This window comes from Oncorhynchus mykiss, chromosome 9 (assembly GCF_057628025.1).
Source record: "Oncorhynchus mykiss isolate SJ-2025 chromosome 9, ASM5762802v1, whole genome shotgun sequence".
In the NCBI taxonomy this organism is placed as follows: domain Eukaryota; kingdom Metazoa; phylum Chordata; class Actinopteri; order Salmoniformes; family Salmonidae; genus Oncorhynchus; species Oncorhynchus mykiss.
The window spans coordinates 22,113,891-22,141,251 of record NC_143030.1 but is presented as its reverse complement, the minus strand read 5'-3'; the positions used below and the strand labels follow the sequence as shown (position 1 = coordinate 22,141,251).

The window sequence follows — 27,361 nt, the reverse complement described above, 5'->3', positions numbered from 1 at the left end:
CATTTTTACGTATTTGTCCCTTGGGCTAAATCAGGAGTTGCTGAAATACAATAGACAGTAACAGATTGAATAGTCTAGATTAATTCCAACCTTTTTGAAATTATTAATTTGTCTATTACAGCAGCCTATGCTGATAATGTTTCTACAAACACAGCGCTAAACCCTCATTTCAGTCCTCCTAATATCGTTACAGAGCATTTAGTGCTCTCCAACCTTGTTCCTGAAGGGCTACTGTCCTGTCGATTAGGCTGAAACCCTAATCTAGCGCACCTGATTCTAATAATTAGCTGGTTGATGAGCGGAACCAGGTTAGTTCCAACTGGGTTTGGATTGAAAACCTACAGAAGGATCGTGCTCCAGGAACAGGGTTGGCTGATCCAGAGGCAGCAGGGCACCCTGGGTCTCAAATTGCACCTTATTTTCCCTATATGCCTCAAACTCCGCTCTGGACCTTGAAGCCAGTTCCACTGCATATTTTTGTTCCCCTCTTATCAGGGACTGATTTACACCAGGTCCAGGTGTGTGCAGTTAATTAATTGTCAGGTATAATTATTCATGAAACTTTGTCTAACCCGAAGGTTGAAAAACGTCTGACTTCCCAGATTTGAGTAAAGTACGTTTTGTGTTACATACGACCTCCATACGTTTTGTTTTAAAGCAGTTAGGTGGCAGACTGCAATTAGTCCACCAGGGGGCAAGTGTACATTTCAAGGGTAAACCTGTTCATAATAGAATGAGTTTCGACAGTTTATCTGAGGCTCTCAGAGGAAGGAAGAGGTACACCACTGTCTCAACATATTTTGCAATCAGTCCGTACACCCGTTTGAAAAACATCGGCTGCTAGGCGTTGACATTTTAACGTAGTTGTGGTTAATGTGTAAATTGGGATTCAAAACTGAGGATAAACATTGATACAAATGGGTGGCTCAGGATCTGATGAACAGGACTGCGCCGTTGTAATCCGCAGATCAGTGTGGACTGTAGCGCTACATTCCAAATGTCACCCTATTTGTCTGGTCAAAACTAGTGCATTTTGTAGTGAATAGGATGCCATTTGGGACAGATCCTCTCAACCCAACTTTACCACTTCTCTGTTCAGTTTAGCATGAAACCAGTTCTCAGTCAGGTCTCATAGACTAGACGTAACATAGTAAATGTAAATCCTTGACACTCAAATTAGTATGGTTTCTTTTACATTTGGTACGTTTGGTATAAGATCTATGGTTACTTCAGGAAAAAATGGAAGTTGGGTGGTTGGCTGGGCACATAACATGAATGTCTAGCAACCCAAAGGTTGTGAGTTCGAATGTTGTCACGGACAACTTTAGCATTTCAGCAAATGTTCAAGTATTTATTACTTTTTTAGCTACTTTGCAACTACTTAGTGTGTTCGCTAATCCTTCCCCTAACCTCAACCCTGTAACATATCATACTAAATAGAGTGTTTTGGATTTACATACAGAATAATACGAATTTCTCTTTGACCAGGTTGGTGTTCTGCAATAGCCAGGTAAAACACCAGCCCATTTTTCTCCTTGAGGTTCCCATACTGGCCCATTATTAGCACTATGGCCAGTCTGTTTCTCGAAACACCCAAATAGTATTCTAACTAGGCCCTTATCAATCTATAAGAACAGAATATATTGTCAACAGTCACTAAATTAGTTTTCTTTTGAGATATCATTTGAAATGTTTTATGTTGCTGTGCGTTGGTACCAAAAGCCTATGTTGAGTGGAATCATTTGCATTCCCTATGCAAAGATAGGCTACCCTTTTTTTTTAGAACTGCAGGCAATAAACCGCAGATGGACAATGGCACATCACATATCTTGCCCGAGAGACCTTTGAATTTCCTGTTCTACAGAACCTGTCACTGTGACGCAAGTCTAATTAGTGATGCAATTGTTGTGCTTGGATTATTGTTTTACTGTCAATGATGCTTTGCCATACACACCATGCACGTGGAAACGGGTTGAGAAAAGAGTAGTTATTTTGTGTGAATGTTGTTTGAATGGATGCTTTCTCACTCGTTGATGAAGCAAACAATGGGTGACTCACGTCTGAAGTTTCCCCATCGACACATCACAACTGAGTGTGGTATTCGAGCATATTTTTGTGGTCGTCAGCAATCTCTTGATCAGCACTGCAAAGAAACAGCTTGTGTGTGTGTGAGAGAGAGAAATATAATGCATCAAAAGAGTCGCAGAGCGTATCAAAACTATAAGATTGCATTGAGGAATGAGGATATGAACTGTTTTTATTCCCCAGGTCCACTTTAAAAAAATAATAATACTGTTTTTACACATGTTGGGTTGAGGTCCTTTTTAATTGGTTTCTTCTGAAACTTCTTCTTCGGCTATATCACCAATAATCAGTAGTCAGTGTATTTAACAAGGCCAGATAAACTTATCTTTAATCTGTCAAATGCTTTTCATCCCCAGTTCAACTGACTAGTGGGTGTAACTGCAGGCGTGTCAGTGTGCTTGAATACCCACCAATCATAACTACACTGATCACAACCAGGCCAGCAAGTCTCCCAACGTGGACTCAGCAGTGGAGAGAGAATTCTCAGTTAAGGTGGGTTTTTATTTGTAATCCATTAAACTATTTTGGAATTTAGAAACATTTTGTATGTGGACTACAAATAGATGAGATCCAGAGTCAATTACTCTTAAGTTTTGGCTCTGTATTTTTCACTTTAACTGAGAAATGTAGGCTTACAAAAAAGCTGTCTTGTAATTTTAGATGGAGAGGAGGGAAAGTTGAGCCACCCTTGTTTCTCGGAAACCAAGATGTCGTTTCACCAAATATTTAGAAAGAGGTTATCATTTCACGGAGTCTGTGAAGGAAGAAACCACATGGAAAAAGCAGTAAGCTAGGTAGGTCCAAAAAACGGATTTTCATCAAGTCAAATTAGTTTATTAGAAGTTATGTGTAATTTTATGATTGTTCTATAGATCCGTTGGGGCCTCTAAGCTTCAATATGAAGTCCTAAACCTAGCATCCTTTTAGCTGTGTGGGCTAAGACAGTGCCTTTGAAAAGTATCAGACCCCTGGACTTTTTCCACATTTTTTTAGGTTACAGCCTTACTATATAATTGAAAACATTTTTTTGTTGTTGTAGTAAATTAAAAAATAAAATAAAACTGAAATATCACATTTACATAAATATTCAGACTCTTAACTCACTACTTTGTAGAATCACCTTTGGCAGTTATTACAGCATCAAGTCATCTTGGGTATGATGCTACAAGCTTGTCACACCTGGCTGTAACGTAACAAAATGTGGAACACATCAAGGGATCTGAATACTTTCCGAAGGCACTGTAAAGTCCAAATGTTTGCCTCGGGAAAGTTGAGCCAATGGTTGAGCAATTATTTTCTTCCCAGGGGTAATGCAATGAATTATCACTTGGATATGAGGTAACAACACACTGGGATATGAGGTAACAACAGGGCCTAGTCTGTTTAGAAGTGTTAAAAAAAAAAGAAGTACAAAGTGTTTGTTAGGTGTTAAGCCTGTGTTTACATTTTTAAAAAAAAGTATGTTGAAGGCATACTGCAAACCGCATGCGTATCTGCTAGCAACTTCATACTGGACATGGAGACATGAGAATGGTATCCATGAGTTAAATGACCTCATTGCCAAAATTTCAAAGTATCCCTTTAAAAGACAAAGTGATTGTGTTGAATTGTGTTTGTAGGTGGCTCAACTTACCCTGTCCCGCTGCTCAATTTACCCCATAAGATGTGCTTTTTGACAAAAGCTATGTTTTCAAAACTGTTATGTTTACATGAATTCTGATTATTTCCATGGATACACAACACCCTGAAATATATGTAGATATCTTTATTTCCCCTGACAGAGTGATGCTGAGTGTAAAAAATGGCTCAACTTACCCCACTCTCCCCTACTATAGGGTACATTTCCATCAACACAAACACACTGTTCTGTATTAGGAAACTAGCAAATAGCTAGAACAGAAGTTGTCTATTTGTGCAATGGCTCTCACATATATAGATAGACAAGGCAAACTTGCACAGAGGATGTGGAGAGAGTGAGACAGAGAGATAAGCCATCTCTCGCTCTTAACAATTTGAGATGGTAGTGGCTGTTAAACTTTTTCAGGCAAACTTGACACTTCAGTCGTGTTAGACAGAAACCACCATGGCTAATAATCGAAAACAATTGCCAGTTTGGAGATGGCTTTTACGATTTCTTAAAGCATCAGGAAGCGAGGCAGAGAAGTAGAGGTATGCTAAGAACGTTCTCTGAAGGTTTTTGCTAACGTCTATACTGTAGAATGTTCCCCAGACTCGGTCCTGGGGTCCTCCCTGGGTGCACATTTTCTTTTTTGCCCTACACAGGTAATTCAACAATCAAAGCTTGATGATCAGGCAATCTCCTGACAACTGATACAAAGGAATGTTCTTGCAACATTCTCATGAAACATGTCTAGAACATTAATATTTTATGTTCTGTGAACACGGCAACCATGTTCTTTGTATGTTTGGTGTAACATTGATGGAATATTCTCCTAAATTTCAATCATGCTGTAACTCTGAATTTCCAAGATACGGAATGAGTCCTAATTCGTAATGCCTCTTTGCCTTGTTTCTTTGCAGTGTTGTACACAGTAATTCAGAGTCAAAGTGGACAAAGTGTCAGAAGCAGAATCCGAACTGTCAAGATGACCAATTCTAGCAGCAGCCCCGGCTACTGCCCTCTCATCCAGGCCATGGTGAACGCCAGCGTACCCTCCAACTCCTCGGCTGAGGTGGGGGCTCTGAGCCTGGCCACTGTGTGTCTCCACGGCCTGGTCTCCTCCTTCGGCATCCTGGAGAACATCCTCATCCTGGGGGTTGTGGGTTTCCGTGTCCGCCGTACCGTCATCAGCGTGTGGATCCTCAACCTGGCTGCCTCGGACCTCTTGGCCACGGCGTCACTCCCCTTCTTCACCATCTTCCTGGCCCGCGGAGGCACCTGGACCCTGGGGACCACCTTCTGTAAACTCCACTCCTCCATCTTCTTCCTCAACATGTTCGTCAGCGCCTTCCTGCTTGCGGCCATCTCTCTGGACCGCTGTCTGGTGGTTCACAAGCCCGTCTGGGTCCACAACCGGAGGAACGTGCAGCTGGTCGGCAGGGTATGTGGAATCATCTGGGCCCTGGCTGTGCTCTGTACCGTACCGTACTACCTGTTCCGGGATACTATTCATCGGCGTGACGGGAGGGTCATGTGTTACTATAACTACGCTCAGTATCTCCCAGTTAGGGAGTTTGACCTAGAAGAGCTGTGTGAGGCACGCCAGGATGCCCTGGCCTTCTCTAAGCTCCTCCTGGCCTTCATTCTTCCCCTGGGGGTCATTGTGTGGAGCTATGTATCAGTGACCATTGGTATCGCGCGGCGTGGCCGCAACCGGCACCCTTTCCGCTTCGTTAGACTAGTGGTAGCAGTGTTGATGAGCTTTGTGGTCTGCTGGGCTCCATACCACGTCTTCAGCGTCCTGGAGGCTGTAGCTCAGTATCGACCCTCCCTCCGGGGCCTCGTGGCCAGCGGCCTGCCCCCCACCGCCAGCCTAGCCTTCCTCAACAGTGTGCTAAACCCCATCCTCTATGTGTTCAGCTGTCCGGACCTGTGCCATAAGATCAGACAGTCCCTTGCGGCAGTAATGGAGAGCGTGCTGGCGGAGGACCTAGGGGAGTGGTCACGGCGACAAAGCACGCAGAGATCTTCCAGCAGTACCTCAGAGATGCTGCTGAGGGGGAGGAGGTCCCTCAACAATGCCCCCAGCCTGAGAGGAAGAGACTTCAGGGCGGAGGAGGAGGAGGCGGCACAGAAGACGAAGGAACCACACCCTGCTAACTGAGAAGGTGTTGTGTCAATGACAGTTCCGATGCCAAAGCCAGGTTCCCGTCTAGGTTCTGCAACAGTGGGATACATAATAATCCGTTTATAAATCATTGCATTTTGAATCTGTGTAATGTACAGCATAGACGCCAGAAGGATTGAGGAATATATCTTGTGTGTTTTGCAATGGTTTCAGTAGTGTTAAACCAAAGGCTCAGCAATGTGCTAGTATGCTTTTATATTTGCTTTTTGCTTTTGTACGGTACCCATTCCAAGTAGGCTCTGATGCACCACTTTTCAATTGAAGACTTGCCTGCTAATGTAAATGGTGACCCACTGGTCTCGCTTTGGCAAGTCACTACTATGGAATTTCTGGACGCTCTTAGTTATTGATGGTAAAAGTCCACTGGGGCAGACATGCTTGAACCAAGTATTCTACGACTGTACATATGATTGTGGAACCCTTGACACATATCTTTTTAATCTATCCATTCTCTTGGGTATTATTCCTAAGGTGTGGAAGGTGGCCCTTGATCTCCCGCTCCACAAAGGAGGTGATCCATGCTGTCTTCGTAATTATCACACAATCTCAAAACGTTCATGTCTAGCGAAGATATTAGAAGTCTCTGTAAATTCTCAGCTGCTCTCCTTTTTTAGATGGAAAATCGATTCCGAATGCTCACCAGTCAGGCTTTAGGCCAGTACAGAGCACCATCTTGGCTGCTTTATATGGTTAACGCGCTAGGAAACAGGAAACAGCACCGCACTGCCCTTTATATTGATCTGTTGAAAGCATTCGATATGGTTGATCATGCACTCCTGCTACGGAGGCTATCTGAAATTTGTGTAGACCAACTGGCCTGTGGCTGGTTCAAAAATGAATCTACACGACAGACGTAAATGTACACTGAGTGTACAAAACATTAGGAACACCTTCCTAATATTGATTTGCACGCTCTTTTGTCCTCAGAACAGCCTAATTTCGTTGGGGGATGGATTCTACAAGGTGTCAAAAGCATTCCACAGGGATGCTGGCTCATGTTGACTCCAATGCTTCTCACAGTTGTCAAGTTGGCTGGATGTTCTTTGGGTGGTGGACTATTCTTGATACACACGGGAAACTGTTGAGCATGGAAAAACCCATCAGTGTTGCAGTTCCTGACTCAAACCAGTGTGCCTGGCACCTACTATGATACTCCGTTCAAAGGCACTTAAATATTTTGTTTTGCCCATTCACCCTTTGATTGGCACATACACACTCCATGCTTCAATTGTGTCAAGGCTTAAAAATCTTTCTTTAACCTGTCTCCTCTTCATCTACACTGATTGAAGTGGATTTAACAAGTGACAGCAAACAGGGATCATTGCATTCACCTGGTCAGTCTGTCATGGAAAGAGCCAGTGTTTGTAATGTCTTGTACACTCAGTGTCTGTCTGCTGATGGAGTTCAGTCTATTTTTTAAAATATTTTTTTTTACATAACCAAGGAGTGCCACAAGGCTCAATACTATGCCTTTTACTGTTCACTATTTACATTAATAATGTTTGTCCCTGAATAATAAAAATGGGCTTACATCTCTATGCGGATTCGTTATTTATTCATGTGCCCCATCAGTGCAGCAGGTCGTTCGCGACCCTTGGTTTTGATTCAATTCAAGAATCGCTCACCGATCTTAAATTAGTGCTAAATGTTGATAAAACCAAGTATTTTTTTTTCAGGTCTTGTGAAATTGATCCTAAAGACCTGCTTATCTGTATCTTGAGAGGAGCCCAAATTGAGCGAGTTCCCCATTGTAAGTCTCTATGGTGCCTTCGGAAAGTATTCAGACCCCTTGACTTTTTCCACATTTTGTTACGTTACAGCCTTATTCTAAAATGGATTAAATAAAACAAATCCTCAGCAATCTACACACAATTCCCCCTAATGACAAGGCAAGTACAGGTTTTTATGGTGGTGCTGAGACAGGATTGTGTCAAGGCACAGATCTGGGGAAGCGTACCAGAAAATGTCTGCAGCATTAAAGGTCCCCAAGAACACAGCCCGGCCACATTGAGCAATCGGGGGAAAAGAGCCTTGGTCAGGGAGGTGACCAAGAACCCAATGGTCACTCTGACAGAGCTCCAGAGTTCCTCTGTGGAGATGGGTCAACATTTTAGGAGGTCAGCCAGCTCTGCAGCACTCAACCAATCAGGCCTTTATGGTAGAGTGGGTGACGGAAGCCACTCCTCAGTAAAAGACACATAAAGACTCTGACTCTCAGACTGTCTGTTTTAGTCTCTGCAGTATGTGTTTGTTAATGTTTTAGTGTCTGGGGTATGATAAGAGTTTCTCATACAAATGAATAAATAAGGTATTTAAAATGACTTTATTTACTGCAATAAGCAAGTAATCAAGACACATTTGACATTATTGTTGATATCCACGGATAGTCATTCATATGGCTGTATAAACTGAGGCAGCTATTGCAGTGCATTATAAGTTAGAGATGACTGTCAGCAGAAAGGTGAAGCAGATGGAGTACCCTTTCCAATTTCAGCCAACAGCATACATGCTCTCCCCACTAGGTGGCACAATCGCTGCTTTTTTCCCATCACCAATTCTCAGCAGCCAAACCAGTGGAGTCAGTTCCTTGAGCAAGTCTATGAAAACACTGCATTGTAGTGTATGGCTGGTGTCGCCACAAAATGTGTCCTCTCCTCTCGACTTCAAGACCATCAAAGAACAAGAAACGGGTAACATAATAGAGTTTATCCAGATTCTTCTTCCTCAGAATCAAAGGAACAGGAAATTCAAAAACGTGTCCAATCCAGTCTCTCTACACACTGTCACTCTGATCAGGATTCCCTCTGAGACTTAGTCTGACTTGTTTGGGGGCTGTGTGCCCCTGTCCCAGACAGGGCGTCAGTGACCTGCGGAGCTCCAGACGGGCGTCATGACACAGGAAGATGTAGAACAGAGGGTCCAGCAGGGTGTTGAGGCTCGTCAGGCCATAGCACAGCCGGTAACACAGGAAAATGGACCGCTCCAACTCACAGGGGTCATCTGTGAGGAGCAAGGAGACGAAACGGTACCCCCCGATGAGGTGGTAGGGTCCAAAGACGACGATGAAGATGACGGTGATGACGATGAGGATGCCTGTGATTTTGTGACGACCCTGGTCGGAGACGGATGGCGAGTGATGGAGAGTCACTCCTATGCGGGCGGAAGTGTAGCTGTAAGGGGAGGGTGCGGGAGAGAGATACAGAGGCCAAGGTCAAAGGTCATGTCAGATATATATGTTAGATGTGACTTAACAAGACTCCTCTCATTGACACATCCTTTTGCATGTAATGTGACATGTTAATATAAAGTTGTTCATAGTGTTCACTTCATATTTATCAAAGCATTATCGACGGACACATGTAGATGCAGAGTGCAGGCCACACTCTTCCTTTTCTTTATGCAATCACACATAACATGTCAGCCAAGCATACTTCATACTCCGTTTCCCACTCACCCCAGTATACCACAGGGCAGCAGGAACCCCATGACAACCGTAGCAATCTTAAAGTGAGCATATCTGAGGCTGACGGGGTACTGCTCCAGACACAACAGCCTCTCCGCATCAAACACTGACGGAAGAAGCCCGCCCAAACAGAACAGAAAGGTCAGTGTCCAGACCGCCACCCCCAATACCGACGCCACCCGCACGGTCCGAACGCCACGACTACTCAACGGGTGTACTATCGCCAGGCAACGGTCCAATGCGATGATACAGAGGAACACCACGCTAGCGTAGACGTTGACGTAGAAGACATAGCCCACGAACTCGCAGGCGGGGCGGCCGTAGGGCCAGCGGTGCGCCCCCTGGAGATAAAGGATCCAGAGAGGGAGGGTGAGGAGCTGGAGGAGGTCAGAGAGCAGCAGGTTGAGGATATAGACCAGCTGACAGCCACCCCCGCCGGACCGGCCCAGTTGGTACAGTCCCCAGAGAGACAGCAGGTTGCAAGGGAGACCCAGTGAGAAGGCCAGGCTGTAGATGTAGGTGAGACCAAGTGTGTCGGTGTTCAGGGGGAGGTTGCAGCTGTCATTGCTGTTGGACATGGTCTCTGACAGTCTCTGGGTGAGGGGGGATACCCTCAAAGTCCCTTGACAAGAAACCAGGTACTACAGTACACAGGTGCTTATTTCACCCTCTGGTGCAAATCTATATTCCCAGAGAGAGACAGTGGTGTGACAGTCTCTGGATTTATATCCATTCAATTAATTCATAAATGCAATACTTCTGATAGAAAAGGTGGAAATAGATGCACTCGACAGAGGAAGTTTTCTAATCCAAATCATTCATAAAATCTATAAATTCATATGCATGTGATATGTCCATATTGTTTCTATTGGCTCCTAGAGTCAGGTATTCATCACGCAAATTTCATTCTGCTTAGGATCCAGTGATCTCAAATCCTGGTGGAAAACCTGGGGAGGAGAAGGATGAAGATGATAGGAGGATCATGACAAGATTATTACAGCATTTCTACAACATTAAATCAGAACATTACACAAGCATGTACAGTATTGTACTATGTACAACAGTTGCATTGGAGCATGAGATTAAAAGTGAAACCCATACAATTTAAGCATAAAAAAAAAGAAAAAAAAATGGCCAAGAAAACAACTTATTTTGAGAATCTTTTCATTCACCTCACCCATACAGCTCTAAAAGTCCATGCAGTAGAAATCGTTCCACAAACCTCTTCTTCCCTCCAGCTGCTTAGTGTACAACACAAAGTGTGTCTGCTGCTGAAGGAACACAGCGTCATAATCCTCAGGGCCTTGTCTATTCTCTGATTGTTACCCTGGACAGGAAGCCTACTTTTCCAGGCTTTAAGGGCAACATCCTGAGAACCGCAGGAGAACCCCTTTCTTTTCCTGAACAAAAACACTCACTCCTCTCCGCCCTCTTTCTCCCTTTTCCCTCGTTCTCTCACCGTTAGAGGAGGAAAAAAATTGAGTGAGAAGGAGACAGGTTTTATGAGTGTAGGGAAGGAAGGCTTTATGGATGGTATACTTGTAACAATCTATGAATTTGTGACCATTTCTCATGGTTGGGGAAACTAAGGCAAAGCATTTAAGAAACAAATATTCTGTAACATAACATATTTCCCCTTTGTCTTCTCTTAAACAATGGATGCCTCTCACTGCGTGTGTGTGTTTCTGTGTTTCTGTGTCAGAAAGCAGAGATAACAGGCCACAGAGGCCATGTGATGAGAGGATCAGCCTCTGCACCGGAGAAGGAGGAGGAAGCAACTGACAGGCTGAGATTACAGCCTAACAAAGAGACAGTGTAAATGCAACACAACGCGCACCGCTCAACACTCAACAGAAAAAGGAGAGTGTGTAATGTCAATTGACTGTACTCGGATGACAGTAATTACATCTTTATTGAGACTTCTTACTGGGGCTTTTAGGTGGAAAAGTATGGGTATGACATGTTTTTCCTTTGAACAAACATATTTGTCGACTGTGTACGACTGTGGTATACAGTATAGTCATAATTTACACTAAGATTACTTTGTAGCTCAGGCACAGGGAAAAGCTACGACTACACAATTCAAATTGTTTGAGGAGAATGGGAGTGTGAGACAATGTTGGCTAGGCTGTATTTTTAACACATGATATCATAGAGAGGAGATTGTTATCTTTGTCATCTTGTACTTTCCCTCACCAGACTGAAATCCAATATGTTATCTGACAGTTCCATGGCACCACATTCCCTAAGGCCAGTCTGAATATAAATAACTTTTCATCAGTTTTTATTGAGTCATGTACCTCCCTTTAATGTTATTATGTATTTATGGTGGGCTTTGGAGTTATTTTTTGAATTTGTAAAATTTTTCTCAAGATTCTTTTGAGCAATTTTTAAAATCGTTGACAGAAAAGTGCCAATTGATGGTCAAATACGTACAACATCTAAAATACCCATCTTGGCCCATCTTTAGATTCATGTCTCATTCCAGCTTGGTCTTCCTCCTGGAGCTCCTGCAGCACAGCCTGCTGCAGACATAGACTGAGGCCCAGAGAGAGGCCCCGCTGAGGGCCAGGAGCAGCGCCGCCACGTCCAGGCTGTGGTAGGAGTACCAGGGCAGGCTGTAGGCTTCGGTGCGCAGGTGGGACGCTCCACCGTTCCTCATCACGTACTCAATCCAGAAGGTGGCACTGGCGAGCGGGGACAGGGGCGTGTCGCGGTGCAGGCCAGAGAGCTTCTGCATGTTGTGGCGGTAGGACTTATTCTCCAGCACATCCCTTAGGGCCTCCAGGAAGTCCTCTGTGGTGAGAGTGGCGGCCTCCAGCACCCGTGCCACCCCGCGCACCCGCAGCCGCAGGACATTGTCAAACTGGTCGAAGAGGAGCGGCAGGCCCAGCACAGGGACCCCGTGGTAGATGGCCTCATACAGGCCGTTGGTGCCTCCGTGAGCCACGAAGGCGCGGGTTTTGGGGTGGCCCAGGAGGTCGTTCTGGGGGAGCCAGTCCAGTAGCAGGGTGTTGTTCCCCAGGGAAATTGGTCTTTCTCCCAGGAACCTCCACACCACCTTGTGGGGCAGCTTGGCAAAGGCTTGGGCCACTGCTTCAGTCACCTCCTTAGGCAGGGCAGACACCAGCGTTCCCAGAGACATGACCACCACCCCATGCTTTCCAGAGCTCTGCATGAAGGCCTCCAGGTCAGCAGGAAGTGGCTCAGCTGGACGGCACTGGAAGCCCCCCACATAGACCACATTGGGCATGGTAGGCCGCGGGAACTCAAAGACAAAGTCCACCCGCATCAGCCACACGTCTGCTGAGCGCTGCATGGAGAGCAGGTCAGCACCAGGGGGGAAGTGACGTTGGAGCAGGTTGACATAGAGTGGCAGGATGACCAGGTGTTCCTGGAGGAGGATGACCAGGTAACGCAGGAAGTTCTCTGTCCTCTGCAGGAGGTCCATATTATCGCTGAACAGGGAGTTGTACATCGGAACATAGGAGGGCAGCGTGGGGGCGACAGTCATGTGGGCCTCGCCTGCGTTGAGCCAGCGGACATTATAAACCATGGGCATGCCTAGGTATTGGGCCAGGAGCACTCCAGCAGGGAAGGCAGGGTCGGTGAGCATCAGGTCGAATCTGGACACCCTCAGTTTGGCGACGAGGACGGAGTCATCCAAGATGGTGGAGATCATGCAGAGTGCCTCGCTGTGAAACATCATCAACATGGCCGCCGTGTCCTTCTGCTGCTCCAGGAAACGGAGGACCGGTAACATCCTGCGGAGTTTCAGTGAGCGCTGCATCAGGATGGTGTAGAAGTTAGCACCCAGGTCCTCGCCCGCCGGAGGAGGAGCAGGGTTCACGGTGATAGAGGTGTAGACAGGGGAATTCTGGGGAATGTACCAGCTCTTGGCAGAGCGCAGCACGGTGAGGTTGTGACCTCTGGAGTGGAGCTCTCGGAGGATAACCTCCATGTTGAGCCAGTGGCTGCCATCCTCTGGGAAGACCAGGATTCTACCTCCCCCACTGCCGTTACTGCGGCAACCCCGAATTAAGATGAGGAGGAGGAGGCAGAGTATTTGTCGAAGGACCACCGCTGTTCCACCGCACATGCCCATTACGTCATTGGAGCTGGGAACAAACAACAAGAAAAAAACATGTTTGTTTACGATCTCAGGAAAATGTTCTCTCTTCTCTTCTCCACGATAGTATATGTTATATTTAGAAAAAGTATACAATAGAAATGGTTTGATTTTCATGAGCAGTTTTAGCATACAGAATGCAAGGACTGAGAAAGAGATGACATGGTCTGACTATAAAGTAGCTTTATCGAGGTATTGTCTTTTCTGTACAAAATAAATTCCATAGTCGACATGTCAGCCTCTGCAATTGGCAGATGTCCAAATGTCCACTGGGTTATTTTCTAAAGCTGTACATGCTGAAACACTAGATAAAACTGTTATGAAGGAAGGGAGGGGGACATTTTCTTTCATTGTGTGGAAACAGTATTCCCATGTTATGCTACTGTGAGAATGAAGCATCAAGCCACACAGTAGATGCACGATATGATGTATTCTCAACAGAGTTGTCACCACCTCGTACCACTATGGGCAGATTGGTTCCCTAAGTTACCACACAATATAAATGTATGGCTTTTCAATCTGGATGAAATACAGAGATGAACACAGTACAGTGGACCTTATCAGTCAATTTCCTCCACTCCCACGTTATAGACCCTCTCCATTCACTGATGCATCAGTACCGAATCAGTACAGGCATTACAAATACTACATGCTCAGTAGACACAGATACTACACAGTCCACACCACAGGAGGTTGGTGGCACCTTAATCGGGGAGGGTGGGCTTGTGGTAATGGCTGGAGCGGAATAGGTGGAATGGTATCCAATACATCAATATGCCATTCCATTCGCTCCGTTCCAGCCATTATTATGAGCCGTCCTCCCCTCAGCAGACTCCACTGGTCCACACACCCTTTAGCTTTGGCCATTTAGCTAGATCTGGGTTGCATTAATTAGGGCACACACTGCAACAAATCCTTTTGCAAAGGAAAACGAAAACAAGCGTTTCTAAGTCCAGATAGTGCCTCCTTGTTTGAGGCTGTTTTGTTGCATTTGGTGCCTAATGAAAAGGACATTGGTGCAATGACATCACATCTCAGGAGCTGAAACCCTAGACACAACCTGACTCTACACTGTGCTCCCATCAGGATATGCAGAACCCGTCCTGTCTGGACGGGTGCAGCAGACACTGGACATGGGTGACCTGACCTGGAATGTTTATTACAGTGATGTGTAATCAGGTTATTCAGGGTAGGCAGTGGTTCCCTTGTGATAATCTAATGATTATGATTCTGGGGATTTTATGCTAGAAATATAAACATTTGCTAAACCTGCAACAAAACTTACGGAAAGGCCCCAAGGTATTCATGCCTTTCTTTCCATCCATTCAAATCCTTGACACACACAGCCATTCCTGACTCCAGTCACTGCCTTGCATGCTTTTGCTTAAACATGTTGTGTGGGTATTGTCTGGGGTAAGCTGTGCATATTTGGACGTGTCTACATATTTTGGCGATCGCATCCCTTGAATTGAACGAAGTTAGCTACAGTTGAGTCGGACGTTTACATACACTTAGGTTGGAGTCAGACTAGGGGGCAGTATTTTCATTTTTGGAAAAATAACGTTCCCAAAGTAAACAGAATATTTTGTCAGGACAAGATGCTAGAATATGCATATAATTGACAGCTTAGGATAGAAAACACTCTAAAGTTTCCAAAACTGTAAAAATATTGTCTGTGAGTATAACAGAACTGATATTGCAGGCGAAAGCCTGAGAAAAATCCAATCCGGAAGTGCCTCATGTTTTGAAAGCTCGGCGTTCCAATTGAGCAGTGAATGGGCTATCAACCAGATTACTTTTTTCTATGTATTCCCCAAGGTGTCTACAGCATTGTGACGTAGTTTTACACATTTATGTTGAAGAATACCCATAAGCGGCTACATTGTGCAAGTGGTCACCTGATGGCTCTCAGAGTGATTCTCGCGTAAAATACAGAGGTAAAAAAACAATTGTCCCGGTGGATATATTATCGAATAGATATTTGAAAACATCTTGAGGATTGATTATACACAACGTTTGCCATGTTTCTGTCGATATTATGGAGCTAATTCTGAATATTTTTCAGCGTTTTCGTGACCGCAATTTCCGGTCGATTTCTCAGCCAAACGTGAAGAACAAACGGAGCTATTTCGCCTACAAAAATAATATTTTTGGAAAAAAGGAACATTGGCTATCTAACTGGGAGTCTCGTGAGTGAAAACATCTGAAGCTCAAAGGTAAACGATTTAATTTGATTGCTTTTCTGATTTTTGTGACCAAGTTACCTGCTGCTAGCTGGACATAATGCTATGCTAGGCTATCGAGATGACAGGGTGATTAACAAAAGGCTAAGCTGTGTCTCAATATATTTCACTTGTGATTTTCATGAATAGGAATATTTCCAGTAATATTTATGTCCGTTGCGTTATGCTAATTAGTGTCAGTCGATGATTATGCTCCCGGACCCGGGATGGGGTGTCACTAGAGGTTAAAACTCATTTTTAAACCACTCCACAAATGTCTTGTTAGCAAACTATAGTTTTGGCAAGACGGTTAGGACATCTACTTTGTGCATGACACAAGTAATTTTCCCAAAAATTGTTTACAGACAGATTATTTCACTTATAATTCACTGTATTACAATTCTAGTGGGTCAGAGGTTTACATACACTAATTTGACTGGGCCTTTAAACAGCTTGGACAATTCCAGAAAATGATGTCATGGCTTTAGAAGCTTCTGATAGGCTAATTAACATAATTTGAGTCAATTGGAGGTGTACCTGTGGATGTACACTGCTCAAAAAAATAAAGGGAACACTTAATCAACACAATGTAACTCCAAGTCAATCACACTTCTGTGAAATCAAACTGTCCACTTAGGAAGCAACACTGATTGACAATACATTTCACATGCTGTTGTGCAAATTAAATAGACAACAGGGGGAAATTATAGGCAATTACCAAGACACCCCCAATAAAGGAGTGGTTCTGCAGGTGGTGACCACAGACCACTTCTCAGTTCCTATGCTTCCTGGCTAATGTTTTGGTCACTTTCGAATGCTGGTGGTGCTTTCACTCTAGTGGTAGCATGAGACGGAGTCTACAACCCACACAAGTGGCTCAGGTAGTGCAGCTCATCCAGGATGGCACATCAATGCGAGCTGTGGCAAGACGGTTTGCTGTGTCTGTCAGAGTAGTGTCCAGAGCATGGAGGCGCTACCAGGAGACAGGCCAGTACATCAGGAGACGTGGAGAAGGCCTTAGGAGGGCAACAACCCAGCAGCAGGACCGCTACCTCCGCCTTTGTGCAAGGAGGAGCAGGAGGAGCACTGCCAGAGCCCTGCAAAATGACCTCCAGCAGGCCACAAATGTGCATGTGTCTGCTCAAACGGTCAGAAACAGACTCCATGAGGGTGGTATGAGGGCCCGACGTCCACAGGTGGGGGTTGTGCTTACAGCCCAACACCGTGCAGGACGTTTGGCATTTGCCAGAGAACACCAAGATTAGCAAATTCACCACTGGTGCCCTGTGCTCTTCACAGATGAAAGCAGGTTCACGCTGAGCACATGTGACAGAGTCTTAAGACGCCGTGGAGAACATTCTGCTTGCCTGCAACATCCTCCAGCATGACCGGTTTGGCGGTGGGTCAGTCATGGTGTGGCATTTCTTTGGGGTGGCTGCACAGCCCTCCATGTGCTCGCCAGAGGTAGCCTGACTGCCATTAGGTACCGAGATGAGATCCTCAGAACCCTTGTGAGACCATATGCTGGTGCGGTTGACCCTAGGTTCCTCCTAATGCAAGACAATGCTAGACCTCATGTGGCTGGAGTGTGTCAGCAGTTCCTGCAAGAGGAAGGCATTGATGCTATGGACTGGCCCTCCTGTTCCCCAGACCTGCATCCAATTGAGCACATCTGGGACATCATATCTCGCTCCATCCACCAACGCCACGTTGCACCACAGACTGTCCAGGAGTTGGCAGATGTTTTAATCCAGGTCTGGGAGCAGATCCCTCAGGAGACCATCCGCCACCTCAGGAGCATGCCCAGGCGTTGTAGGGAGGTCATACAGGCACGTGGAGGCCACACACACTACTGAGCCTCACTTTGACTTGTTTTAAGGACATTACATCAAAGTTGGATCAGCCTGTAGTGTGGTTTTCCACTTTAATTTTGAGTGTGACTCCAAATCCAGACCTCCATGGGTTGATAAATTTGATTTCCTTTGATCATTTTTGTGTGATTTTGTTGTCAGCACATTCAACTATGTAAAGAAAAAAGTATTTAATAAGAATATTTCATTTTAGTGTTCCCTTTATTTTTTTGAGCAGTGTATTTCAAGGCCTACCTTCAAACTCGGTGCCTCATTGCTTGACATCATGGGAAAATAAATAAAAAAATCAGCAAAGACCTCATACATTTTTTGTATACCTCCACAAGTCTGGTTCATCCTTGGGAGCAATTTCCAAACTCCTGAAGGTACCACGTTCATCTGTACAAACAAATGTGCGTAAGTATAAACACCATGGGACCACGCAGCCATCTATACTGCTCAGAAAGGAGATGCAATCTGTCTCCAGGAGATGAACGTACTTTGGTGAGAAAAGTGCAAATCAATCCCAGAACAACAGCAAAGTGTCACGCCCTGACAATAGAGAGCCCTTGTTTCTCTATGGTGTAGTAGGTCAGGGTGTGACTGGGGGTATTCTAGTTTATTATTTCTATGTTGGTGATTTGTATGATTCCCAATTAGAGGCAGCTGGTAATCGTTGTCTCTAATTGCGGATCATATTTAGGTAGCATTTTTCCCAACTGTGTTTGTGGGATATTATTTTGTGTTTTGTGCATGTGCACCACATCGTCACGTTTCGTTATTTCTTTATTTTGTCTTGTTTTAAGTTTCACTTCAATAAATGTGGAACCCAGATCACGCTGCACGTTGGTCCGAGTATGCTTCCAACGACGATCGTGACACAAAGGACCTTGTGAAGATGCTATAGGAACAGGTACAAAAGTATCTATATCCACGGTAAAAATCGACATAACCTGAAAGGCCACTCAGCAAGGAAGAAGCCACTGCTCCAAAACCGCCCAAAAACAGCCAGACTATGGTTGCAATTGCACATGGGGACAAAGATCGTACTTTTTGGAGAAATTACCTCTGGTCTGATGCAACAAAAATAGAACTGTTTTTAGCCAGAATGCCCATTGTTATGTTTGGAGGAAAAAGGGAGAGGATTGCAAGCTGAAGAACACCATCCCAACCGTGAAGCACAGGGGTGGCAGCATCATTTTGTGGGGGTGCTTTGCTGCAGAAGGGACTGGTGCACTTCACAAAATAGATGGCATCATGAAGAAGGAAAATTATGTGGATATATTGAAGCAACATCTCAAGACATCAGTCAGGAAGTTAAAGCTTGGTCGCAAATGGGTCTTCCAAATGGACAATGATCCCAAGCATATGGTCACAACTTGGTTCGTCAGGACTTCCAACAGCCAAAACTAAGTAGTAACATTAACATGATGCCTTGGCCCTCCTATGTTGAACATAATAAACGTAACTCTATCCACCCGATGTGTACAAAACTCACTAAAAGTGGCAGTAATAAATTCTCTCTTGAAAAAGCCAAACCTTGACCCAGATCCAAATTGGTCTACACGGACCTGGCCTGGTTTAGATCTTATCTGTCAGAAAGATATCCATTTGTCTCTGTGAATGGTTTGTCCTCTGACAAATCAACTGTAAATTTCAGTGTTCCTCAAAGTTCCGCTTTAGGACCACTATTGTTTTCACTATATATTTTACCTTTTGGGGATGTCATTCGAAAACATAATGTTAACTTTCACTGCTATGCAGATGACACACAGCTATACATTTCAATGAAACATGGTGAAGCCCCAAAATTTCCCTCGCAAGAAGCCTGTGTTTCAGACATAAGGAAGTGGATGGCTGCAAACTTTCTACTTTTAAACTCGGACAAAACAGAGATGCTTGTTCTAGGTCCCAAGAAACAGAGATCTTCTGTTGAATCTGACAAGTAATCTTGATGGTTGTACAGTCTCAAATAAAACTGAAGGACCTCGGTGTTACTCTGCACCCTGATCTCTCTTTTGACGAACATATCAAGACTGTTTCAAGGACAGCTTTTTTGCTGTCTCTGCCTGGCCGGTTCCCCTCTCTCCACTGGGATTCTCTGCCTCTAACCCTATTACAGGGGCTGAGGCACTGGCTTACTGGTGCTCTTTCATGCCGTCCCTAGGAGGGGTGCGTCACTTGAGTGGGTTGAGTCACGGACGTGGTCTTCCTGTCTGGGTTGGCGCCCCCCCCCCCCCCCTTGGGTTGTGCCGTGGCGGAGATCTTTGTGAGCTATACTCGACCTTGTCTCAGGATGGTAATTTGGTGGTTGAAGATATCCCTCTAGTGGTGTGGGGGCTGTGCTTTGGCAAAGTGGGTGGGGTATATCCTGCCTGTTTGGCCCTGTCCGGGGGTATCATCGGATGGGGCCACAGTGTCTCCTGACCCCTCCTGTCTCAGCCTCCAGTATTTATGCTGCAGTAGTTTGTGTCGGGGGGCTAGGGTCAGTCTGTTATATCTGGAGTATTTCTCCTGTCTTATCTGGTGTCCTGTGTGAATGTAAGTATGCTCTCTCTAATTCTCTCTTTCTTTCATTCTCTCTCTGAGGACCTGAGCCCTAGGACCATGCCTCAGGACTACCTGGCATGATGACTCCTTGCTGTCCCCAGTCCACCTGGCCGTGCTGCTGCTCGTTTCAACTGTTCTGCCTGCGGCTATGGAACCCTGACCTGTTCACCGGATGTGCTACCTGTCCCAGACCTGCAGTTCTCAACTCTCTTGAGACAGCAGGAGCGGTAGAGATACTCTAAATGATCGGCTATGAAAAGACAACTGACATTTACTCCTGAGGAGCTGACTTGTTGCACCCTCGACAACTACTGTGATTATTACTGTTTGACCATGCTGGTCATTTAAGAACATTTGAACATCTTGGCCATGCTCTGTTATAATCTCCACCCGGCACAGCCAGAAGAGGACTGGCCACCCATCATAGCCTGGTTCCTCTCTAGGTTTCTTCCTAGGTTTTGGCCTTTCTAGGGAGTTTTTCCTAGCCACTGTGCTTCTACACCTGCATTGCTTGCTGTTTGGGGTTTTAGGCTGGGTTTCTGTACAGCACTGATATATCAGCTGATGTAAGAAGGGCTATATAAATACATTTGATTTCCAAAGTTGTGGCGAAATGGCATAGGGACAACAAAGTAAAGGTATTGGAGTGGCCATCACAAAGCCCTGACCTCAGTCCTGTAGAAAAGTTGTGGCCAGAACTGAAAAAGCGTGTGCGAGCACGGAGGCCTACAAACCCGACTCAGTTACACCAGCTTTGTCAGGAGGAATGGGCCAAAATTCACCCAACTTATTTTGGGAAGTTTGTGGAAGGCTTCCCGAAACGTTTGACTCAAGTTAAACAATTTAAAGGCAATGCTACCAAATGCTAATTGAGTGTATGTAAACTTCTGACACACTGGGAATGTGATGAAAGAAATAAAAGCTGAAATAAATATTTCTCTCTACTATTTTTCTGACATTTCACATTCTTAAAACAAAGTGGTGATCCTAACTGACTTAAGACAGTGAATTCTTACTTGGATTAAATGTCAGGATTTGTGAAAACTGAGTTTAAATGTATTTGGCTAGCGTGTATGTGGACCTCAACTGTAGCTAGCAAAAACAACCTGACAAATGGATGCCTCAAATCATTTTCAAAGTTGGAATCATCATGTAATGTGCCTTTTGCAGGGTTCGAAGAGTGGAACGTCAAATATAATGAAAGTTAAGACCAGACAGAGGCAGCATACAACACGTGGCTTTATTCATGACAGTCAAGGAAACCACCATCTCCCTCATTGCTAGCTGTCGGGCAGACGAACAGTTAGTACTGCACTGTAGACTTGTTTGAAATATCATAACAAATTCATAGTTTTTACCCTGACTTTTAGACCTCTTGGACATGTACTTTTGCTTTGTATATACAGTGGGAATGGGACTTAATTTAAAAGTAAAGGTAGACCTAAATGCATGTTCTTTTGCAATTTGTGGATTATCCTTCTGTTGAATCATGAGAATAGACAACATCCCTGTGAATGCATTTGATTTATCAAGCTAGAATTTAATTTTAATGGGACAGTTTGACTCTTTTACTTGCATTTTTTAAACTATTTACACATTTTGATATGGAATATTTGTTCAAACCTTATTTATAATATAAAGTCCACATGGAAAGTATTCATTTAGGTCTACCCTTTACTTTTTCCACATTTTGTTACGTTGTTCTAAAATGGATTAAATAGATTAAATAAATCCTCAATCTACACACAATACCACATGACAAAGCGAATATACGTTTTTAGAAATGTTTAAAAAAATGTTTTTTTATACATAAGTTGAATACATATGTAAATAATGTATTCTTTTTAATACATTTTTACTTTATTTTGTTTGTCATTGTTGTAGAATGAGCCTTTGCTATGAGACTCGAAATTGAGCTGAGGTGCATCCTGTTTCCATTTATCATCCTTGAGATATTTTTACAACTTGATTGGATTCCACCTGTGGTAAATTCCATTGATTGGACATGATTTGAAAGGCACACACCTGTCTATATAAGGTCCCAAAGTTGACAGTGCATGTCAGAGCAAAAACCAAGCCATGAAGTCAAAGGAATTGTCTGGGTATCAAAAAATGTCTGCAGCATTGAATGTCCCCAAGAACACAGTGGCCTCCATCATTCATAAATGGAAGAATTTTGGAACCACCAAGACTCTTCCTAGAGTTTGCCGGCCGGCCAAACTGAGCAATCGGAGGAGAAGGGCCTTGGTCAGGGAGGTGACAAAGAACCCGATTGTCACTCTCTGACGGCGCTCTAGAGTTCCTTTGTGGAGATGGGAGAACCTTCCAGAAAGACAACCATCTCTGCAGCACTCCACCAATCAGGTCTTTAAGGTAGAGTGGCCAGACGGAAGCCACTCTTCAGTGAAATGAACATGGCAGCCCGCTTAGAGATTGCAAAAAGGCACCTAAAGGAATCTCAGACCATGAGAAACAAGATTCTTTGGTCTGATGAAAACAAGATTGAACTCTTTGGCCTGAATTCTAAGCATCACATCTGGAGGAAACCTGGCACCATCCCTACGGTTAAGCAAGCATGTGGTGGCAGCATCGTGCTGTGGGGATGTTTTTTAGTGGCAGGGGGAGACTAGTCAGGATCGAGGGAAAGATGAATGGAGCAAAGTACAGAGAGATCCTTGATGAAAACTTGCTCCAGAGCGCTCAGGACCTCAGGCTGGGGCAAAGGTTCACCTTCCAACAGGACAACGACCCTAAGCACACAGCCAAGACAATGCAGGAGTGGCTTTGGGACAAGTCTCTGAATGTCCTTGAGTGGTCCAGTCAAAGCCAGGACTTGAACCTGATCGAACATCTCTGGAGAGACCTGGAAATAGCTGTGCAGTGATGTTCCCAATCCAACCTGACAGAGCTTGAGAGGTTGTGCAGAGAAGAATGGGAGAAACTCCCCAAATACAGGTGTGCCAAGCGTGTAGTGTCATACCTCAGAAGACTCGAGGCTGTAATCGCTGCCAAATGTGCTTCAATAAAGTACTGAGTAAAGGGTCTGAATACTTCTGTAAATGTCATATTTAAGTTTTTAATTTTAAATACACTTGAAAAAATGTCTACACTACTTTTTGATTTGTCATTATGTGATATTGTGTGTAGGTTGAGGTGCAAAAAAATCTATTTGAAAAATGATTTTAGAATAAGGCTGTAACATAACAAAATGTGGAGAAAGTGAAGGGGTCTGAATACTTTCCGAATGCACTATAAGAGTTTAAGCATATTTCACATAGTACAATTATTGTGTGTGTTTGCTTGCGCCGCACATTGGAATAATTGTAAATCAGTTGTGAAATGCTATGGAGTTTGCATTGCGAATTCTTCAGATGAAATGTGTCTATATATTGGTCTTTTAGTGCCACCTATCAGTTGTAACTGTGGATGATACATTGGTCTACGACTGAGCTGAGTTGAGCAGTGTATCAGAGGCTATTGCTTGTGTATCTTGGCTACATTTGTATTTACATTTTGGTAAAAATTGTTTGTCAATATCAGTTAATAATAGCCTATGTCACTCTGGTTGTTGAAGTTATGTTGTATGGTGAAGTTTGTTTATTTGTGAGTAAATCTGGCTTTGATAATAGCCAGTGCTTACTCAGCTACTGACCTCACCACAGGTCATTGGTTTATCATGTTTATCTGCTGCCCTTCCCTGCTGCAAGTCATCACAGTTAGACTATAGAACACCATGTACTCAACCCAGACACAAATTGCTTATTGGAAATTTGTGACAGGCACATGAAAAAGTATATGTTTACATGTGTAGTACACTATTTTGTGTACATTGCACAGATAAAGACATTAGGTTACTTAAGACAAGAAAGATTGCTGTATAATGTGAACGTTTAGGAACCCAACGGTTGTGTGTTTGAATCTCATCACGGAAAACTTTTGCATTTTAGCTAATTATCAACTTTGCATTTACTTAGCATGTTAGCTAACCCTTCCCATAACCCTAACCTTAACCCTTTAACCTAACTCCTAACACTAACCGTAACCCTTTAACTACTTAGCCAGCAGGTTACCTAACCTTAGCTCCTAAACCTAACCCTAACATTAACCCCTAGCCTAGCTAATGTTAGCCCCTTAGCTAACATTAGACACCTAGCTAACGTTAGCCACAACAAATTGAAATTTGTGTAATGTACACAAATGCAATATGAAGAAAGAAAATAATGTCATGTTGGCATGAAAATTGTCTAATACACACAGTGTACTTTTTCATGTGCCTGTCACGAAATAAGTAATTTGTCTATTTCACAATAAGCTGTTGATAGTCTGTACTGGAGGTTTACACAGGGTTCTGAACTAGAATCCATCAGCATCAACTGGCTCCACTCTCTCACAGTATGCTGTGCATCATTTAGAAATTATTCCCCTCAATTCAGTATATTACTTTGGATGATTATTATGGTTATTTCATCATCTCTAAAAGTCATGGAGCGTCCAGCCTTTTATCATATTTTATGCTAATATCCGGTTGAAAAATGATCCGTTTAATAATGTACATCTTTCTGTAAAGCAAAATGCATGCATATTGGTTTCTTTTTGAAAGATTCTTATTAAAATATTTTTTACTACAACAATATATGGTAACTATGTGATGTTTTTGCCTAACAAGGCAATAGAAACTATGGTAATCCAAACTTACAAAACATATAGTGAGATACAATACATAGAGCGATACAATATATCTATGCCTACTTCTTCAAGTTCACTCTCATCATATCACGGTAGCAGCAGTGTGCACGGATAGCCAGTCTCAGTTTCACTGAGAAGCACAGTTAGTGTTTAGTGAAAGACATGATAAACTCACTGTGACCTGTAACACAAAGACGGTCCCTTGTCCTCTTCCTCGTCGCTAGTTAATACACAAGATCCCAGATGGACTGGTTTTTATAATAGAGCATCACACCAACAAACAACCAACTAACTCCTCCTCTGAGTTAGATAAGGAAGATGAGGGAGGAATGCCATGTTCGGGGGGACAGTTTGTATTCTAAGCAGCCGGGTAAAGAACATTGAGCTCCTCACCCCCCATGGTGGAAGGGATTTGTAGGGTTGCCCATTTAATAAGAATCAACTTTGAGTGTTGTTTATTTCACATGGAAGCCATTAGTAAGCTTTTTATGGTTTTAACTGTTTGTAGAAGTTGTAGACCTTAAAGATGTTTAATTTATGCAGTTACTATATCTGTAGGCCTACTGGTACCTCATATGTGTACGCTGATTGAGGAAATGCAGTATGAAAGAAATTCAATTCCCAATTAATATTTTGTTACATTTTTACTAGATCCATTCATTTTAGCATACTATATCACAATTTAGCAAGTCATAATTGAAGATCAAATTGCATGGAGGGGTATGTACTGAAGCCGTTGAACTATCACTGCTAATGTCTGACTAAGCCATCACGGTTATCCATTTCATGTTCAATAAAGTGCAGAGTTGTAAAAATGTTGTCAAGTCAAATGTGTCTTATGACTCACAGCTCTATTTCATCATCTATACACGGCAATGACTTAAATATCTAAGGAACAATGCCTTTTCAAAGTTAAATGTCTGACTGGCAAGATGTCTAAGATATTGCATGCACATACCCTTTTCATTCTACTGAGCCAAGCCAAGCTGCACTGTAGGCCTACTTGCCAGGTTACGCGTCCACCACACTATAGTTACTGGAAAGGACAATGTGAAACGAAAACATCCGAGCCAGCACAGGAGGGTTCAGTTTAGCATGACAGCGAAAGTTAACACAGAGCAAATAACATCATGGTTAAATGTGACAGAGGGTGTTGTTCTAAATGGACCTTGACCAACTATGCGCACAGCAACAAGGACACTCCAGCCATGGACAGAAGAGCAAAACAGTACCTAATTGATGCCAAAATCTATGTGGAATCTCTATATTACTTTGTTCAACCCAACATCACATAAGTGAGACTTTCAGGTCAATTCTCAATACGAAATAAATGTCAAAATGTACAAAACATGACATAGACTCACCAGGTGAATCCAGGTGAAAGCTTTGATCCCGTATTGATGTCACCTGTTAAATCCACTTCAATCATTGTTGATGAAGGGGAGGAGACAGGTTAAAGGAGGAGCTTTAAGCCCTGAGACTATTTATACATGGAGTGTGTAATCTGTGTGCCATTAAAGAGTGAATTGCCAAGGTAAAACATATTTAATTGCCTTTGAACCAGTGGGGGCTCCTCAGAGGAGGAAGGGGACGACCATCCTCAGTGAATTTTATATAAAAAAAATAAAATAAAATAAATAAATTCACGTCACCAAATAATTGATTGAAACAGCTAGCTTCCGTCCTCCTCTGGGTACATTGACTTCAATACAAAACCTAGGAGGCTCATGGTTCTCACCCCCCTCCATATGACAACTTCTGGAGACATCCTCCAACCTAACAGAGCTCTTGCAGCATGAACTGACATGAACTGAGTAGTTGACTCAAAGAGAGAGAAAGACAATGGTTTAACAGTTTTGAACAAATAAATGTATTCAAAAATGTTTTCACTTTCACTTAACACGTACTTAGCTAGCAAATGCAGCTAGCTAGCTAGTTTAGGCTACTCAAACACCCGGCTCAAACAGAGGGATGCTATGTTAGCTAGCTGACTATGACTATCCAACACAACACTAGAACTCTTCCAAGTAAGTAAGCTTTTGGTTTGACAAATTTATTGCCACCAGGGCCTGCCAGTGTAACTGCTAAACTGCTTACTGAGTAGATTACTGACTGTACACTAACGTTACTAGGTGATTGTAGTGGGTTTACTAACGTGTAAGTTCTATTAGATATGTTGACTATGAATGTTGACTATGATGTTACTTCAGCTAATATGGTGACATTGGTGTAGGATGTGTGTAGCAGTTATGATATGGTTTGGCTTGGAAATGTTTTTCCGCTTGGTCACATACAGCTGGTGTGATGTGCATTGAAATCCACAAGCGAAGGGAAAAGGTGAGAAGAGGAGAGCGCATTGATGCGAGAAGGAATACAACGTGGCTGCTATGAAAGTGAACTGTGTTTACTTGTGATGAGGGGTGTATTCATTCCGCCGATCCTGTTGAAAAACGTTTCTTAAACGGAAGCAAACGGAACGAAACGGGGATAAACATACCATAATTTGTCCAATAGATACACTTGTTTGCAACTGTTGGACGAATGATTTCACCCTAGATCAGCTAGAT

The 27,361-nt window shown here is 43.6% G+C and overlaps 3 protein-coding genes across 6 annotated transcripts; 1 reads left to right on the top strand and 2 right to left on the bottom strand.

Annotated features, from left to right (window-relative positions):
• Nucleotides 1-144: 144 nt before the first annotated feature.
• Nucleotides 145-7,430, top strand: LOC110531673 (prostaglandin D2 receptor 2). 2 transcript variants are annotated; one of them, XM_021614993.3, is made up of 3 exons: nt 145-2,577; nt 2,746-2,879; nt 4,627-7,430. In XM_021614993.3, exon 3 carries the CDS (start codon nt 4,692-4,694, stop codon nt 5,868-5,870), a length of 1,179 nt encoding a protein of 392 aa, XP_021470668.2. In that variant the 5' UTR covers nt 145-2,577; nt 2,746-2,879; nt 4,627-4,691; the 3' UTR covers nt 5,871-7,430. The 2 variants fall into 2 exon arrangements, with proteins under 2 accessions (XP_021470668.2, XP_021470669.2); XM_021614994.3 differs by lacking the exon at nt 2,746-2,879 and having other exon boundaries at nt 2,116-2,577.
• Nucleotides 7,431-8,198: 768 nt separating this feature from the next.
• si:dkey-165a24.9 (G protein-coupled receptor 4) lies at nt 8,199-9,935 on the bottom strand. The gene is made up of 2 exons (XM_021614991.3): nt 9,349-9,935; nt 8,199-9,064 (listed from the first exon to the last, which is right to left on the bottom strand). The coding sequence occupies exons 1-2, from the start codon at nt 9,933-9,935 to the stop codon at nt 8,668-8,670; spliced, it is 984 nt and encodes a 327-aa protein (XP_021470666.3). The 3' UTR covers nt 8,199-8,667.
• ugt5g1 (UDP glucuronosyltransferase 5 family, polypeptide G1) lies at nt 9,636-26,230 on the bottom strand. Of its 3 annotated transcripts, XM_090183734.1 has the most exons (3): nt 26,159-26,224; nt 11,794-13,475; nt 9,636-10,304 (listed from the first exon to the last, which is right to left on the bottom strand). In XM_090183734.1, exons 1-2 carry the CDS (start codon nt 26,221-26,223, stop codon nt 11,837-11,839), a joined length of 1,704 nt encoding a protein of 567 aa, XP_090039860.1. In that variant the 5' UTR covers nt 26,224; the 3' UTR covers nt 9,636-10,304; nt 11,794-11,836. The 3 variants fall into 3 exon arrangements, with proteins under 3 accessions (XP_090039860.1, XP_090039859.1, XP_036843407.2); XM_090183733.1 differs by lacking the exon at nt 9,636-10,304 and having other exon boundaries at nt 11,251-13,475; nt 26,159-26,230; XM_036987512.2 differs by lacking the exons at nt 9,636-10,304; nt 26,159-26,224 and adding an exon at nt 24,970-25,060 and having other exon boundaries at nt 11,251-13,475.
• Between the last annotated feature and the right edge of the window lie 1,131 nt (nt 26,231-27,361).